Source organism: Lynx canadensis, chromosome C1, assembly GCF_007474595.2.
Source record: "Lynx canadensis isolate LIC74 chromosome C1, mLynCan4.pri.v2, whole genome shotgun sequence".
Taxonomy (NCBI): Eukaryota; Metazoa; Chordata; class Mammalia; order Carnivora; family Felidae; genus Lynx; species Lynx canadensis.
Genome location: NC_044310.1, coordinates 72,222,837 through 72,242,275, shown reverse-complemented (window position 1 = coordinate 72,242,275; position 19,439 = coordinate 72,222,837). Strand labels below are relative to the sequence as shown.

Below are 19,439 nucleotides of genomic sequence, written 5' to 3'. Positions count from 1 at the left end.
TATCTTTCAGAGACTTCCTTTCCTCTTATATGATTTTTTAAACTTTTAAAATCTGCCTTTTTTTGGTTAAAGCTGATCATATAGAAGCCAGTGGTCAGATAGCTGTGGTAGCTGAATTTTCTCTAGAGAAAGTTTTGTTGAAAATATTAGAAACAGTGGTGCTGGGTGGCTCAGTTAGTGAAGCATCTGAGTATGGCTCACGTCATGATCTAATGGGTTTGTGAGTTCGAACCCCACGTCAGGCTTTGTGCTGACAGGTGGGAGGCTGGAGCCAGCTTCCGATTCTGTGTCTCCATCTCTCTCTGCCCCTCCCCTGCCCACGCTCTGTATCTCTGTCTCTCTCTCTCAAAAATAAACAAACATTAAAAAAAATAAATTTGTTTCTGAAAAATGAAATATTCATGGTTCACTATGATTTGACAGTAGTTTAGAAAAGTGTTAAAACATTTGAGATGATTTTGTAGTTTTTCTGAGAATTTTTGAGTGTGGCTATTAATAGAAACTATATACAAATTAAAAAACAAACAAGTATTGCTAGGGAAAGGACATAAGGATTCAATCTAAACCTAAATTGATTCTTCACATATCAGACTTGGGACAAGTTTCTATCACACTATGTGCATGTCTTGTTTTAATATGAATATACAGTAGAAGTATATTCAAAATGAGCTTGATAGACTGTTCCTGTGGCCTGTATAGAAGGGAGAAGGGCAAGACCAATTAGCGGATAAAATGCTCAGTTAATTATGAGCTGCTTTTATGGAATTTACTAGTTTTGGTTCATGTTTTGAACCACCTAGGTCACTCTAGGTTACTTCCTTGCAAACTGGATCCATGCTAGGACAACCTAGAAAAGTAGCTCGTGTTAGCTCTAACCTGGGACTCCTGTTTCTTTCATCCTTGCAATTCTACCCATGATGTTAGTGCTAGGTGAATTCTTAAGGTCCAGGTAAGAACTTAAATTATTCACTTTGTAAGTGAGAAATCTAAGGTAAGCCCAGAGAGGTTAAGAGAATTTTTCCTGGTCACTCAGAATTATGGCAGGATGGAGAGATAAAACTTACTGCTACAGGATCAACTGTGCTTTTAACTATTCTTTGCATATCATAAGAGATGAACAAAGTATTTGGGTTTTGTTTAACATAAAGTTTATTACATCCTTTTATCTTTAAACTATTTTATAAAGTATCATTATAACTATTACTACTGATATATTATGTGCCATATCCCAGTCACTCTGCTGAGCCCTATTTCTTTTCATTTTAAAAACAACTCATTGAGGGGTGCCTGTGTGGCCAGTTGGTTAAGCATCTGACTCGTGATTTTGGCTCAGGTTATGATCTCACGGTCATGAGATGGAGCCCCACGTCAGTCTCTGCACTGAAGCCTGCTTAAGATTCTCTCTCTTTCTCCCTCTGCCCCTCTCCTGAGCTCTCTCTCCAAAGTAAACAAACCAACAAACAAAAACAACTCATTAAGCCAGACAGTATGTTCACTATGTCATAAATAAGTTAATTGAAGTATAAAAGGGTTAAATCACTTACCCAAGACCACACTACTATTAATTGGCTGAGTTAGGACTCAAATCCAGGCCTGTTTGACACATGACTGCTCTTAATAGCTTCAAATACTGCTTCTCCATTAATTAATTCGTTTGTTAAATCAGTGTTTGTAGGATGTGTATTTCAGTACTGCTGACTGTCCCTGGCATGTGTACAAGAGGAAGTAAAATTTTGCTTTTCATGAAAGCCAAGGGAACAGATATAGTTTTGGATGACAGATAATAATGACTTCATTATTCCTTTTCTCTGAAAGTATCTGGAAATATTAAAATTCTTCTAATATAAGTCGTACTCAAGTAATTTTGAAAATGGCTGCAAGAAAGTTGTGTTGAGAACACTCAACAGCTCATGAAAACTGTTGAGATTAATAAACAGAAGGTTGCTATTAAAAACATTCTGAACATAAGTAATATTGAGAGAAATAACAAAGTGAATAAATTAGCAGCATTGCTGTCTTTTTCCACCTTTCAGTAGATTTTTTAGTTTGCTTCTTTCTTTTTCATTTTTTATCTCTCTCCTCCCAATTTTTTTTTTAACCGGTATCAACATCTTAACAAGCAATGTGTTTCCCCAAATTGACTGGTTACATTGCCTCAACTTAGCCACCTTCATGTAATTTTTATTTTCCTAGGAACTAAAGTATGTTTTTACTTCCCACTCAGTGTCTAAATTTGTGCCAAAAGGCAGATAAGTTGGATCCAGAGTGTATGCTGTGTTGGATGGAAGACAAGAGTCATAATTCTGAGCTTGGACTCCAGATGGATTTAAAATTGTTTTTTAATATAGCAATCAGTTGCTATATTAATGTTGGAAGTCTGCTATTTAAAATTGTAAGAACATTGACAGTGATTTCAATTGGAACACTTTTTGTAGGATCAAGAGGATGAACCAGATGGGAGCAGTTAAGCACATCTTAGCATAAAGGCATATAGCTCACAGCAATGGTGAAATATGAGCACACATTTTAATACGGATTTTTATGAACAGTGTTTGACAGTATTTTTCTGAATATCAAAAATACTAATTACTATGGTTTTTTAGTGATAATTGTAAATCAGTGCAAATTCTTAATTGTGTTTTGATGGAATTATTTCAATTACTTAAAAAGTTTTCCATTACATATGAGGAACACAGTAAATATCTTTATAAAGTTGGAAAGGAAAAAAGAAGTGAAGCATCAAGTGGAATGCATTGTGATTTATTAGTCACTCAAAAACTTGACAGCTTTTCATAATCTATTTAAAGCAAGGACAGTACTAAGGAGCTACAATAATGCTGAATGTCCATGAGAATGACAATAAAAAGTCAGGATTGGCATAAAAAATCTGTGCCTGGAGAGAGAAATAAGGAGAGTTCTGCTGCTCCACAGTTGACTCTATAGATTATTTTCTCCCTTGCCCACTCTCCTTGTAAAACTCAGCAAAGCTACATTGTGCTTTGGGTTGGTTCCCAGTCCAAGTATTGTACTGGACGTCTAATACAAAGGCTGTGCATAGGGTCTGTGCTGTCTCCACTCTTGCCATCTCCTTTCTCTGCAATCCTTCGTTCCCACTAATGGTAGGGGACACTGGGACCAAGGCAGTGCAGTACCCAACTCCCCCACAGGCAAGCCACTGGTTACCAGAGTGGTGTAATTTGCGGGACTTGGAAACTTCCCTGTGTCCAAAGATATTTTCCTCAGTCTGGCTCTTGTGATTGACGTTTTAACATTAAGGATGAGTTCATTTGGCTAAAAGTATTTCGGTTTCCAGAAATTAAAAAAAAAAAAAAATCTGTGTTCTCAGAAAAAGCTGTTATCTGTCATATAACACCATTCTGAAAATTAGTTTATCATATTCTTTTTCTCTGAGAACTAGTTGAGAAGGACTATTACTAGGGTTGACGGGGCCACAGTAGAAACCGGGTACTGATTAAAGGAGGTTAGTGGGTCAGTATTGTGAGGAGGTTGGGACAAAGGTTGGCACAAGTGTGTTGTGTGTGTGAGGGAGGTATGTTCCAAGAAGAAGGGGAAGCGGGTAGAATAGAGAGGTTTGTGTGGTGTTTAATCCTGTAATGTGAGTCCCCTCAAGCTCTCCAGTTATCTGGGATCCTCCTTCAATTTATTTGTTTTTTAAAAAAAATTAAACTTCTTATTCTCTTCTTATTCTTATTTATTGCCTTGCCCCAAGAAGTGCTGCCATTCTCATAGCTATTGATTTCTTTTTTTTTTTTTATGGTCATATTATCACTGTTTCTCAATTTTGCCATGCTTTTCTCTGGTTATTTTGGCCAAAACATGAATATAGGCCTTTGTTTATATCCCTCAAGGCATTGTCACTATGACTCCTGTAGTGATTGACAAGTTTCATTAGAAACTTGCAACTACCTAATCTGTAAACCAATGCTCTTACATTACAGAAAAATGAAATTTACTACTGCCTTCAAACAACACTGAAGTAGCAGTGGCTAAAGGGAAATATATGAGTGACTTAGGAGTCCTTATGTAGTATCTCAGCCTAGTGTCCAGCACGTATTATTAGTGAGTGACTGAAGGTTGCTGCTTTTACGTTTCATTGATTGTGCCCTTTCACCCAGTCCTAGTGGTCATCTTTCTTCTCTGCTTCTCTGCTTCCCAAATCAGTGTCTCTTCCTGTCTTATTTCCCTGAGGCCTCTTATCAGGATTTCATCCCATTTTAGGTAGGCTGAGTAGAACTATTTAACCTGTTTACTGATCTCTCAGTGGTGTTGCCTTTCACACGATTATATACATGGTCATCCCACCTTCACCTTAACTTCCCGAGACTAGACAGAAGCAAAAGATCCAGGGAGGTTGCTTCAAACAAAAGAGCAGCTTCCTTCCAGAGATAAAATCTGTCAGTAACTCTCTCAAATGCTACATTTGTTTTAGTCACATCCTTTTGCCCTGCAGTTCATTCAGAAAATCAGTATTATGTAAATAAGGTATAGTCCCTGTCTTCCAGTAGCTTATGGTCTAAAGAAAGGAAACACACTAAAGTAAATTACAAAAGTGTATTATGCTATGACAAGGGCAATAATGAAGATATGAAAAGGTTATTGTAGGATGTAGTTGAGGGCAGTGGGAGAGTGTTTAGGGAACGGGGAAGGAGGCAACATCTGACCTGCATCTTGAGGATGAGCAGCCGTTATGCTGAGGATATGGTAGTTAGTGGACATGTATGCTAGCTACACAGAGGAGATGGCAGAAACAGAGGCTCGCAGGCAAAGAGCAGTTCCTTGTTCCTGGGTTATGAAGTGTGAGACAGGAGGTGTCAGGAGATAAGGCTTGAGGGCTATTCAGGGGCAAACTTATAAAGGAACTTACATCACGTATCACTCACGTCTATTAATTTATCATGTAATAGAGAACTACCTGATGAGTTTTAAGAAGGGGAGTGCCAAAGGCAAATCATCTACTCTCCAGTTTCTTTGGCACTTCTGTGGGCTCTGGAGAGGAATGCTTCTACCTTTCTGAAACCTAAAGTCTATAGAAGGAGGCCCCAGATAGAAAGGTAAGGTGACAATACAGAAGTGGTCTTATGCCATAGGAGAAAAGTCCTTATCTGAGTGAATATGTGTCTTTTCCATCTAGTGAGGGAAAAGGACTGTTAAAAGGAGAACACTAATAATATATAAAGTTGACAACATGGAGATTTTATCATAAGGTCATTGAGAATTTTTCTTAATATATATATATATACAGGCATTCCTCACTTTGGATGGTTCAAATATACACAAATTTCAGTTACTATGTTTAATGAAAATAGCACCAGTCTCCCAACAACATGGTTCAAACTTCACTTACCACAGTTATTAACCACAATTATTAACTGCGATTAATTGCATAAAGTACAAACTCTGCTATAGTCTCTTCAGTCTACAAAACAACATAAACTACAAAAACTACGTAAATAACAGCTATGCATCAAGATCAATGACCAGTCACATCATTTCATCCAGTCAGTTGGTGATTGTTCACTGTGCATCTGTTATTCAGTTCATGCAGACAGCAAAGTATGTAGTGTGTTGCTTCCTTGTCTCTCAGTGATAAACCTATGTAATATGTTATACAAATGGATAATCAAAAGAGGTAACTGACCAGCAAAGATGAAAGTACAACAAAATAAAGGAATCATGATAACACAGGACTTAAAATTAGAACTGAACATAAATGGAATTATAGAAAAAATAGCTGACCCTAGGACCCTGCTCCCAGTTGAGAGACCCTAGATAATGCAGCCAGAGGAACACAGGGAAGGTTAACTTTTGGACATAAATGAGGAAAGGGTTGTGATGAATAGGAGAGAGATGTCCCAGAAGAGTAACACCAGCAAAACACCCTTCACATTAGAAGAACTTTTGGAACTATTTCATGGCATTGAAAGTACTAAGGATAAAATGTTCAAAGTTGATCCAGAGTTAGAAAAGAGTGTGATAATTTGCCAAAGCACAGAAAATATGCTTGCTCAGTATGGTAATTTATACAAGAAGGCAAGCACCATTCAAACTACTCTTTATAAATTTTTTTCAAAGAAATACTTTAGTTCTCAATGTTTTTAATCTTTTAAATTATGTTGCACCAAATATTAGTTGAACATTTTTTCATTTCCCTACACAATTTTAACTGTCAGAATTTTTAACATTTTGACAAATATTTTTAAAAGTCACAGAACATTTGTAATTTTTCCCATTATTAATATTGCTTTGCATGGTTTCAGCATGGATGGTCAGTTTTATGGGCCTGTAGGACCATATGTCCAGTGAGGATGGCCTGTATATAAGTGGTACCACCAACTTTCTTATGGATAAACATTTTATATATGCATCCAAAATTTTAATTACTTGGGCAAAGTTCAGTATCTACTTGAAATTTCTTTCTTTCCCATCTCAATATTTATGATTTTAATTCTTTAATTGTATCTTCCCCCTCCCCCTATCTCTCTTTCTCTCTTTCTCCCTCCCTCCCTCCCTCTCTCTCTTTGGTCATGTGTGGTTACCTATTGACAACATATTTGTTAGGGGTCAAATTTTTGTTAAAATAAGTATTAACATGAAAGTCTCTGTTAAAATTAGATCCTAAGTCCCATTTGTTATTGTAATTCTTGGTAAGGCAGCTTTCTATCACAACAAATATTTAGACAATTCTATGATTTATTATAATGGGTCTTTAATCTATTTTAAAACAGAGTTTGTAAATTTTCCTATTGGCATTCCTTAAGGACTGTGTTCACATTTTTTTTTCAGTATATTCATCCAAGAAAAATTGTATGTTGTTATTTACTGGGCTTTTTTGTTATTCTTCCTATGTGAGTTAGAAAACAGTGACTCAAATAATATTTTCAAAAGAGTATACTATAAGCTATTTTTTAAAATAAAATGTTAGGTCCCTAGATTGGAGCTATGTCAAAATTTAAATGTAGGCATTTTTCCCAGGAATTTATTCCCTTTGCTTTTTAAAACTTTACAGACTAGTGTTTAAGTAGAATATAAGTAAGGAATATAGTCACCAATATAGGGAATAGAAGGAGGCCTTTCTACAATTTGTTTTAATATTAAGAGAATTGAGATGTCATATTAGATACTTAGAATCTAATTTGTACTCAGGTTACTCTCAAATCCATTCACGTCTTTCCATCAATTCATTCATTCATCCATCCAAGTCCCTTCATTGAGTAATTAATGAGCACTTCCTATGAGCCAGGCACTATTCTAGACACTGGGGATACCACACTGAACACAATAGATAAGGAACTTCAGTTTAAACTCTATAAGGAGCTCTCCACTGTCTCTCATTCCTCCACTCAAATCTGATTTACAATTATCTTTTACTAGACTATAAAAGCCTCCGACCTGACCCATTCTTTTCCATTTACATATCTCAGAGTCCTCACCTTTGATTTAGATCTTATGGTTGAATCTGCTTTTTCTCTGATATATACATCAGTCTTACTTAAATTCTTCCTATGCCTGGATGGCCAAATTAACTAATAAATATGCCTTTGTTTTTCATTCAATGAAGCTAAATTAAAAAAAAAAAAAAAGCAGCGGCTTTCTTACAGATCCAAGTAATCACAGAATGCTAGCAATAAAAGGAAATTTTAAATAATTTTACTCACTGCCATCATTTTTACAAATATAGACTTCAAAGCTCATGATGTAGCTAGTTAGTGGCAAAACTGGAACTAGAACTCAGCCTGCTTGGTCTGTTCTTTATTATTGTTACCAGTGAAAAGACAACCAGAACATTTTGTTTAACTCGGGCTCTTCTGGTTGCAAAGAATGGAGAGTTAGGCTATCTCAAGGAAGAGAAAATTCTTTCAGTCCTCTCTGTAGTATTAAGGGAAACAGGGACCCATGGAATCTAAAAATAGGTGCTGTAATGTAACTTGGTCTTATGGAGACAAGCACTGATTCAAAGCAGCTCCGAGTGGCGTAGCTGCCTTAGTCCGTGGATCTTTTACTGTACTTTTCTAGTACTGCTACTCTCTGTTCTTCCCACATCTGCCCTTTTGTGTTATCTCTGAGAACAACTTTCTTAACATAGTTTCTGCTTATTCTAAATTCTGTGTTTATACTTTGGCTTTCTTGTGACATCTCAATTCCCCTTAACTTTTGTGAATCTTTCCCGCTTCAGCCCCCTACTGCTTAGTACCTGAATTTTTCTTTCTTTCCTTTTTAAAAAATAGTTTCATTTAATTAAAAAAAGAATTTGACTGACCCAGCTTGTTCCTAGTTAGGCAAAACTCTTTATTCCGAGTGACTTCATCGCCTTCTGGCCAGACTTTGTATTGGCCTCCTTTAGATCAAGTGTTGTTTCCTGTGGCTGAGATGAGCAGGAGTGAGTTCATGAAGAAAAGATCATGACTGTTGCTGCCCCTTTATTAGAGTCTCTGGATGAGAAACAATCCCTTCAAAGGAAATTGTACATACAGAAGATACCATGTTTAACATGCCTAGTTCACTGTTATAAACTGCTTCAGGAAATGTAAATTAAAGAACTTATGCTTTTTTCATCATGGGCTAGGGGGGGGAGGAATCTCTGGCCAGAAAAACAGGTGGTAGCCAAAGAAAGGGAAGCATGTAGTTAGACTCAAGCATTCACAGAAATAAAAATAAATAAACACTTTTTTAAAAAAGGTAAAAGAGATAAGCCTATGGCAGAGGTTTCTCTACCTATGTGCCTCTTACCTTGGCTTCTTGTTACTCACCTTCCTGACACTTTCTCAGGAGCTGCTTAGCTCCCACCTTCCTAGAGCTGCTGTCTCATCTTAGGGAGCCACCAGCACCTTGTTACTGCTGAGGACATTTCTTAGGTCCTATTATAAAAAGTGAAGAGGAGCACCTGGGTGGCTCAGTTAGTTGATCCTCTGACTCTTGAGTTCAGCTCAGGTCATGATCCCAGGGTTGTGGGATCAAGTCCTGTATTGGGCTCTGCGCTGAGCATGGAACCTACTTGGGATTCTCTATCTCTTTCTCTCTCTCTCTCTCTCTCTCTCTCTCTCTCTCTCTCTTCATCTTCTGCCCCAACTTTCTCTCTCAAAAAAAAGTGACTTAGCTTTGACGATATTTTTATTTGTGGAATCTCAGGTGACATTTGGACGACTGAGAACAATATATCTCATATTTTGTAATTAGGCTGATCTTTATCTTAAAAAAATGTAAACTCAGAGCAAACTTGAGCTAAAAGATTGGGTATATTAGATGCTGTAGGTAAATGAGTAACTTTAATAATGCCATGATTTATGAAATATTTAATTTCTTTGGTTGATCTATCTTGGTGATCTATAATTAAGGTTTGTGCATATCGATGAGAATGTTTCTTTCTTCCTGTCCCTTCTTTTAGCCTTATTTTGCTCACAGATCTTTCTAGAAGAAAAAGGATATTATCTATTTTATATCTTTGGGTATTAATAATGGAGATTAAATACTTGATTTTGGTTATAGTATATGGAAAATTTTTTTGTTACTGATTTTTTAGCTCAATAAAGCCCCTTTTGTCATAGGACCTGTGAGTGGCCTCTTTGATTTGTCTTAGCTCATTCATGGAGTGTGATTACAATGATTTGGATTAGAGAAACTGCCTGGATATGGTCCAGTTTTTCAATAATTACAAATAGATTTTGTCTGAGAGCATTTTGCTTCAGCATTAATAAACTAAAACCAACTGTTAAAAAGCATCAGTAAGATTTAGCAGATCCATTGCTGGATACCAGCTTTATATAAAAGATGCTGTTCTGTATTCTTTTTTCAATACCATGCTACCATTTCAGTTGATAGTAACAAAGAATTCAAATAACGCTCAAATTGAAGATTAGTAAGTAATAAATTAGTAAGAATTAACATTCATTTATGAGAAAACCAAATTGGGGGGTGGGAACCAACTTGGCACCTTTGTTTAGTTTTTTTGCTTGTACGAATTTACTGTTCATAACATGTCTTCACCTTTACCATTGCAGGGTCTCAAAGGCCATCCGGGGCTCCCAGGTCTCCGAGGTGAACCAGTAAGTACTTCGTAAAACTTATATCTTCTACAGTAAAAAAAAGACACACATTAGGGACTCCTTGAGAGATTCTTTTTCCCCACTTATTTAAGATTTTCTTCTCAATTACTTTCAATTTTTAGTGGACAAACTTTTTCAATTAATCACGTTATAGTTTTGTTTTTGTTTTTCCCAAACCCCTGATTGACTTTAACTATCTGCTTAACATATTCCAGGACAGCAGTTCTTAAACTTTAAAAAAAAACATTTTTTAAGGGGCACCTGGGTGGCTCAGTGGGTTGAGCATCTGACTTCAGCTCAGGTCATGATCTCATGGTCCATGAGTTGGGGCCCCGCATCGGGCTCTGTGCTGACAGCTCAGAGCATGGAGCCTGCTTCGGATTCTGTCTCCCTCTCTTCCTACCCCTCCCCCACTCGTGCTCTGTCTCTCTCTCTCTCTCTCTCTCTCTCTCTCTGCCTCTCAAAAATAAAGAAAACTAATAAAAAATTTTTTTAATAAATAAATGAATAAAAATTTTTTAAGTTTGTTTATTTTGAGAGAGAGAAAGCACAAGTGGAGAAGGGGCAGAGAGAGAGGGAGAGAGAGAGAATCCCAAGCAGGCTCTGCACAGTGAACCCTTGAACCATGAGGTCATGACCTGAGCCGAAGTTGGATACTTAGCCAACTGAGCAACTAGTTCTTAAACTTTTGAGGTTCAAAAGCCCCTCTGAGAATGTCATAAGTGCTATGAGCTCTTTCCCCAGAAAACACACATATTCATGCATATGCATGTACCTGCACATGTGCATACACACAACTGATTAATTTGTATTTTTTGGTTTTTATATTTTCTTTCACACATTTGATTTTTTATACAATTTCAGGGGCTTGCCTATTTGCAAAAGCCTGTCCATAGCTGTTAGTTTCCTGACCCTTGCATGAAGGAATGTAAATAAATTTTAATAAAAATCCAAATTAGAATAGCACATATGCTATTGTCCATTACACACATATTTAAAAGCCAAAATAGTTTGGGAGCCTTGTAGTTTTTAATCATATAATTCTTTGTCTTCCCCACCAGAAAATAATATATATCATAGGGAGAAAAATAAAGCCATTTCTTTTGTTTTCAACACAATGTGTACTAGGTCAGTATGAATAAAGCAATGAAAACTAATTAGAAACTAACTAAGGTGAGGGACACCATTACTGGAGATTCAGCAGAGAGTGTCCCTTACAGTACACTCTGTTCAGTCCCTGAGGCACAATTTTTCAAAATTACTAATTACTAAATATAACAAGTGATGCATGTACCTGTAATAGGTGTAATCTCAGTTTCTTGAATCAAACAAGGGCTGGAAAACTTTTATGGGGAAAAAGTCAGAAAGGCAGGAGGGATTAGTCCCCAGGGAGAAAAAAAAATCTCTAGAAAACTGCTTTGGCACAAATGTATGAATTCTAATGAAGAAAACCTAATTATTTCACAAGTAAGTGAAAAATTGACCCGCCAGTACTAACGGGTGTTCTCACAGCTATATAACCTATATAACCTCATAGCTCTATAACCTAGTTCTTAGTATATTTGTTATTGTTTTGAGGGAGGTATGTGTTTTAGAAGCATCTAAAATCAATTTTAAAGGTTGGCAAATGTATTTTGGAATCAGTTATTGCTTTTCATTCTATTTATTTCCAGAAAAAAGGGCAAAATTGGTGTTAACTGTGAAATACAATTAAAACCCTTTTGCATTTTAACTGTGAAAACACTGTAGAAATTAAGAGGATCATAACTAATTTGGTAGGAGATGTTTACTTCTGGAAAATTTATAAATATCTACAAATCGGTGGACAAACATTTGGAAAATAATTGTATCATCTGTGCAAGCTCTAGTAATAGGAACTGCCATTTATTGAATCTTTATTAGCTACTAAACTGTACCTACTATTAACTACAACTTCTAGTACTATAATTATTTATTGAATATTTCCACATGTTAAGTAATTTAATACACACCAACACTAAGAATTATTGCAGTTTACCCACTTTTAAATATATTTCTACACATTGTTCTGTCTTCTTTACACAATAATCCTGTGATCCCGAAATTATTATTCTACTTTACTAATTCTACTTGGTAGCAGTGCTGGGATTCTCAATGAAGTCTGATAGTCTCAGAGTGTTTGCTTTTAATGCTTGAAGTTAGAAGTAGGATTGGGGCAGGTTTCCTATTCCTTATTTCTGCAGGGTCTAAAGATACAACTTTGTGTCTAAACTGCTCCATTCAATCTATAGATTTAAGTGGGCCACATTTTGTTTTTAACACGTTTAAGTGCATAGTGAATTGAGTTGTAGTGTTTGTTTTGAATTTCTTTTGAGCTTCTGTGGTTGTCACAGTGATTTTAGGGTGTGGTTGGCTTAGACATGTTTATGCCATGTAGGATTATGCTGAAGGCTTACTTGTTTACTTTGTTTACTGCTATTCCAGGATAGCAGAATTTAGGCATCCAGCAGAATTCTTTTGTGTATTTCTCTTTGCAGCTGGAATGTCTTAAATCTCTACATGTTGCCTTAATACCCGCTATGAAAATCCATTCAAAGTCAGATTTCCTTTATGTCTTAAAACAGATTGCTTTTTAATAGAGAGCTCAATTTACCTAATTTGGCTAGGAGAGGAATGAAAGGGATGATGGTTGGTTTTAGCCAGACAGTGACCTACAGAATAAAAGCAGTCTTTTAAATCTGTTTCACTTCTTTCTTTTTTTTTTTTTTTAATTTTTTTTTTCAACGTTTATTTATTTTTCTTGGGACAGAGAGAGACAGAGCATGAACGGGGGAGGGGCAGAGAGAGAGGGAGACACAGAATCGGAAACAGGCTCCAGGCTCTGAGCCATCAGCCCAGAGCCCGACGCGGGGCTGGAACTCCTGGACCGCGAGATCGTGACCTGGCTGAAGTCGGACGCTTAACCGACTGCGCCACCCAGGCGCCCCTATTTCACTTCTTTCTATTGGCATAACCAAATAGAAGGTTTTGTGAATGTCTGGATATAGGCCTGTGTATTTTAGAATTGGATGAGGGATAAAGGAAGCTGTTGTAAATAGACTGGAGCAAATCTCATAATTAGAGATTTAATTTCCTAATTAAATTAGAATTTCCTTAGAGTAATATTGGAAGTTATGTGCACTTTAGCACTATACCAGGAAAGCAGCCTGGGATGGTGGTCTCTGGAATTAGACTTGCTGACTCAAATCTTGGCTTCCCACTTATTGTCTGAGTGACTTTCCACTGGTGACAAATGCTCTATGTTTCATTTTTTAATCTGTAAAATAAATAATGGTACCTACTTTCTAGGGTCTAGGCAGATTAAATAAGATATTACATATAAAATACTTGAAATTGTGCCTGGCATAAGATAGGTGCTAAATGAGTGTTATTATAGGAATATAATATTATATATATTGTAGGAAGGTAATATTTAGTATGTAAATATGGTTTTGGAAATTCATAGGCCAAATCTCTCCAAATGTAGATAAGAATTTTATTCTGCAGGGGCACCTGGGTGGCCTATCCGGTTAAGTGTCAGACTTCAGCTCAGGTCATGATCTCACAGCTGGTGAGTTCGAGCCCCGCATCAGGCTCTGTGCTGATAGCTTAGAGCCTGGAGCCTGCTTCGGATTCTGTGTCTCCTCTCTCTCTGCTTCTCCCCCATTCATGCTCTGCCGCCTCTCTCTCTCTCTCAAAAATAAATAAGGATTCAAAAAAAACAAACAAAAAAAAAAAAAAAGAGGGGCACCTGGGCGGCTCAGTCGGTTGAGCGTCTAACTTCGGCTCAGGTCATGATCTCACGGCTGGTGAGTTTGAGCCCCGCATCAGGCTCTGTGCTGACAGCTCAGACCCTGGAGCCTGCTTCAGATTCTGTGTCTCCCTCTCTCTCTGCCCCTAACCCACTTGCATTCTGTCTCTGTCTCTCTCAAAAATAAACAAACACTAAAAAAAAAAAAAAAAAGAATTTTATTCTGCAATTCTCAGAAATCCACTTGTTCACTCACTTTCTGTTAAATTGTCCATTGCCATGTGTGTGTGTGTATATATATATATATATATATATATATATATATATGGATGAATGTCTATATGTACATGTACATACATATGTGTATGTATGATATGTGTATGTATGTGTGTGTGCATGACACAACTTTTGTCAGATTGTCTCAGTTCATATCCAGGCTCTGCTGCTTACTCACTGTGGCATCTTGGGCAATTTTCATAACTTCTCTGTATCTTATGCCAAATGGAGGATGGAGAAAATAGCATCTATCTCATAGATGTAGGATATATGTAAAGTGCTTGGCATAGTGATTGACACATAAAAAGTGCTTAATAAATAGTAATTGTTGGAGGAAGAGGAAAGGAGGGAGAAAAATGAGAACAAAATTGAGAGAGATTCTGAGGAAAGGGGAGATAAAGACATATAAGAAGCCTTCATATCTAATAGAATGGGAGGGCAAAAACTTTACCTATGATCCTCCATTTGTCTTTTCCTTGGTCTTCTCTTTCTATAGATTTTCCAAATTTGGGAGCGTTTTATAGTATTTTTCTACTTAAACTGGAGGTAATACTCTTCTGTGTGCTTCGGAGCAGAGGGACAAAGGGCTAGTGTCTTTTATCTGTTTTACAAACAATAAGAAGGAAATGAATTTTACATAATAAATAAGTAATCCATGAAATTTACCTTTGCTGTCACCATTTGAGGTTAGGTAAAGGCAGTTCAACATGTATGCTTCTGGCATTTCCTTGGCTCAAGAATTATTTAACAGATCTAGACTCTGAATAAACTAATGAGTGAATGAATAAATAGTGTATCAATGAAAGTAAAAACAAATGGAGATATTTCTTCTCTCTTGATGTTCTAGGCCTGTAGAAGCTTCCTTTCTTATGCCTTTGATTCTCTATATATCAGCCTGCCTTCAGCAAACCTTGTTTGAAAATAAAAAATACAAAGTTGTCATTTTAAAATGAATTTACTAGGTTTGTTTGTTAGTGTGTTATTTGGATAGGGATTGCATTGAATGTGTAGATTGCTTTGGGTAGTATTATGGTGTTATTTTGTTAGGGATTGCTGGTGTTATTTGGATAGGGATTGCATTGAATGTGTAGGTTGCTTTGGGTATTATAGACATTTTAATAATATTTGTTCTTTCAATCCATGAGAATAGAATGTTTTTCCATTTCTTTGCGTCATCTTCAATTTCTTTCATAAGCTTTCTATAATTTTCAGCATACAGATCTATTACCTCTGGTTTGGTTTATTCCTAGGTATCTTCCAATTTTTGGTGCAATTGTAAATGGGATCAAATCCTTGATTTATTTTTCTGCTGCTTCGGTATTGGTGTGTAGAAATGCAACCGATTTCTGTACGTTGATTTTATATCCTGTGACTTTGCTAAATTCACATATCAGTTCTAGCAGTTTTTTTGGTGGAGTGTTTCAGGTTTTCCGCATAGAGTATCATGTCATCTGCAAAGAGTAAAAGTTTTATATCTTTCTGCTGTCTGATTGCTGAGGCTAGGACTTCTAGTACTATGTTGAACAACAGTGGTGAGAGTGGACATTCCTGTCGTGTTCCTGACCTTAGGGGGAAAGTCTCAGTTTTTTCCCATTGAGGATGATATTAGCTGTGGGCCTTTCATATATGCCTTTTATGATGTTGAGGTATGTTCCTTCTACCCCTACTTTCTTTAGGGTTTTTATCAAGAAAGAATGGTGTATTTTGTCAAGTGCTTTTTCTGCATCTATTGAAAGGATTATATGGTTCTTATCCTTTCTTTTATTAATGAGGTATATCACACTGATTGATTTATAAATATTAAACTAGCCCTCCAGCCCAGGAATAAATCTCACTTGATCATGGTGAATAATTCTTTTCATGTACTGTTGAATTTGATTTTCTAGTATCTTGTTGAGAATTTTTGCATCCAGATTCATATATATATATATATATATATATATATATATATATATATACATACACACACACACACAAAATAAAATATTACTCAGTGGTCAAAAAAGAGTGAAATCTTGCCATTTGCAACAACACAGATGGAACTGGAGTGTGTTATGCTAAGCAAGTGAAATAAGTCAGTCAGAGGAAGACAAACATCATATGATTTAACTCATATGTGGAATTTAAGAAACAAAACAAATGAATATAGGATAAAGGAAGGAAGAATAAGATAAAATCGGAGAGGGAGGCAAACCATAATGGGTGTTGGGCATTAAGGAGGGCATTTGTTGGGATGAGCACTGGGTGTTATATGTAAATGATGAATCACTGGGTTACACTCCTGAAACCAATACCACATGGTATTTCAACTATCTTGAATTCAAATACATAATTTAAAAAAAATAAATAAAAAATGAGTTTACTTGGGTGCCTGGGTGACTCAATCAGTTGAGCATCCGACTCTTGGTTTCAGCTTAGATCATGATATCAGGTTCATGGGATTGAACCCTGTGTTGGCTCTGCACTGAGCATGGAGCCTGCTTAAGATTCTCTGTCTATCTCTCTCTCTCTGCCCCTTTCCCCTGCTTGCACATGCTGTCTCTCTCTCTCTAAAACAAAAAAGAAAAATTTAAATGAATTTACTATTCCAGTGTTACTGTTTGAATTTTTAGATAGAGATATATCATGATTGAGGTAATTACCACTCAATATCCATTTCTTAATCAGACTTGCTATAAAAAAAAAAGTTTATTTTAGGAAGGAAGAAGAGGTTGGTTCTGAAGTTCACTGCCCCTTTTAGTCTTCTGGGGCTCATGCTCAGACATTAAGGACATCATGCTTAACATGCAAGTTGTTGAGGTAAGAAAATGATTGAGACACGAGACAATATAAAAAGACACTGGTTATTAAGAAGTGTACCAACTTTTGGGGCATCTGGGTGGTTCAGTTGGTTGAGCATCTACTTTGGGTCAGGTCATGTTCTCACGGTTCATGAATTCAAGCCCCACATCAGGCTCACTGTTGTCAGTGCAGAGCCTGCTTCAGTTCTCTGTCCCCCTCTCTTTACCCTCCCTTGCTTGTGCTCTCTCAAATAAATAAACATTTATTAAAAAAATAAAAGAAAGAAATTAATGTACCAACTCTTTCTAGAATAAGTGTCTTATTTATGTAGTGCTGGAATTTTCCATCCTGGATTTATCATTAATAATCAATGTCTCATTTAGAGCCCTAATCTAACAGTTTTATTTACATTTATTTAGTCATTTTGGCTCATTTTAATTTCAAGTAGGTGATTTCAGTCAGATAAACAATGTGTAGGATCCTTGGTCCTTCTGTGGTGAAAAAAATTCTTTCTGAACTTGAATATTATAATTGTGCCAAATTTGTTTCCTTGGACTTCTTTTGGTTTTGTTGTATTGTTTTATTTATTTTGTTTTTTATTTCAGGGAATTCCAGGATTCACTGGTAATATTGGTTCACGTGGTTACCCTGGCAGGCAGGTGAGGTAACTATATTTATACTTTTCCTTTTATGTTCCTTTGTATTAACGCATTGCACTTTCTGATTTTCAGAGTTAGTGTTCAAATAATAATTGGTTTACTTTTATTAAATAATGAATTACTCATGGCAAAATAATTCAAAATCAAAATTATAAAAATCCTCCAGAAGTTTACTGTAGAAAGTTATGTGTAAAATTGGAGTAGAGTTTTTAAACATGTATGATGTGATACAGTGGAACCTTCAAAATTAAAATGCCCAAGGGTCTAATAAGATTTTAAAACAATCCTGTGGCTGATTTTACAATAGTGCCACTGACTAAAATGAAGTAATGGTAAGAGTTAAGATTGGATAACAAGTATTATTTTTTAATAGCAGAGTTATAAAAACTTGAGACAGTTTGATAGTGCTATATAAACCATTACCAAACACTTTTATCTGAAATGAATTCAAGTCTTTGTATATGGTTTTGAAAATTCATTGTAATTATTTCATATTATTTCCCTCTAATTTATAACTTTATTTCTTGTAGACTACTAACAGAATAAATTTTCTTTCATAGGTTTTCATGAAGGCTTACTCTTGAAATTGATTATTCATTTAGCATACTAAAAAACTATAGTTATAATATCTTTTTTATTCTCAAGAATAAGGGAAATGGAAATGCCAAAAAGTAATCTGTAGTTAACAAAATTCCACATTTTGGGCCTTTAAAAATACATGGAAGGTATTGTATATTACAGTCTTACCACGAAGTGATGATTTATGTTATCTGAAACATAAAATATAAATGCTCAAGCATATGGACATTGATCTGAGGTTAAAATGTATTTTTTTAAATTATGGGAATATATTTTAGATATTTTAACTAGAAGTGTTTTAAAAGAAGACAATTTTCCAATGAGAAATAATTTAATTAAAATTTATTTTTTATATCTTATAATGTGTGTTAATCTACCTTGTTTGGCTGTCTAAAAACATACATACATATATATATTAATATATTATAATTATATTATAATTAATAATAATTTATATATATATATATATATATAGTGCCTCTTTTGGTTCTGAAATGCTAAAACTTCTTGAACATATATAGTCTTCACTAAGTATACCTAGTTCTGAATTTTATACTTGTGAAAAATGATACCTCTTTATGTACCCATTTCATTTTATTTATCAACAATGCTTTCAAAATACTGTAGTATGATGATGATGTCTTTTGTTCACACTAGGGTGTAGCTGGACCAGAAGGTAATCCAGGTCCTAAAGGTATACGAGTAAGTAAGCATTTTCATCATTTTGTAAGCGTGCTTGCATACAAGTAGGATGAAATATATAAAATAGTTATCAGTTTCACACTTGTGTAGGAGCTTTGAATATAATGACAGTTTAGCCTAAAAAGAAGTTCATTTGTTTAACAGATACATTCACTGTTAATGGCAACAGAAAACACTCTTATAGTAGTTTTACATCATTCTTTTCTATACTTTCTGGCTCCTAGCATGTCTGGTGTGTTAGAATATACTCTATAGTATAATTTATATATGAAGTCTATAGACCTAAGAAATCATGATAAAAAATATGAAGAGGAAACAAAATTCATATTAATTTCAAGGCTGACATAATATGATGCAAAAACTATCTGGAGTAAAAAATATATATATCTGAAAAGAAGAAAATAAGCTTATCATATCGAGAATATACCACTGTACTTCTGAACCATTAAGGAGTTTTGTTAGTCACTTTAAATCATTAAGGGAGTAAAAATAATTACCGTGATATCTTACGTAGTGTCCTACTCATTAAAATCAAAGTTAGTCTAAGAAAAATTAAAAAGTAAACTAAAATTTTTGTTTTTCAAAATTTTCTATTTTTAATGGCAAGTTATT

The 19,439-nt window shown here is 35.4% G+C and overlaps 1 protein-coding gene across 1 annotated transcript in view; it reads left to right on the top strand.

Moving 5' to 3' along the window:
• COL24A1 (collagen type XXIV alpha 1 chain) overlaps positions 1-19,439 on the top strand; it is a 385,490-nt gene that overhangs the window by 43,733 nt on the left and 322,318 nt on the right. Inside the window, 3 exon segments of the mRNA XM_032594090.1 lie at positions 10,017-10,061; positions 17,493-17,546; positions 18,783-18,827. Of these exon segments, the coding sequence (XP_032449981.1) occupies positions 10,017-10,061; positions 17,493-17,546; positions 18,783-18,827 (144 nt within the window).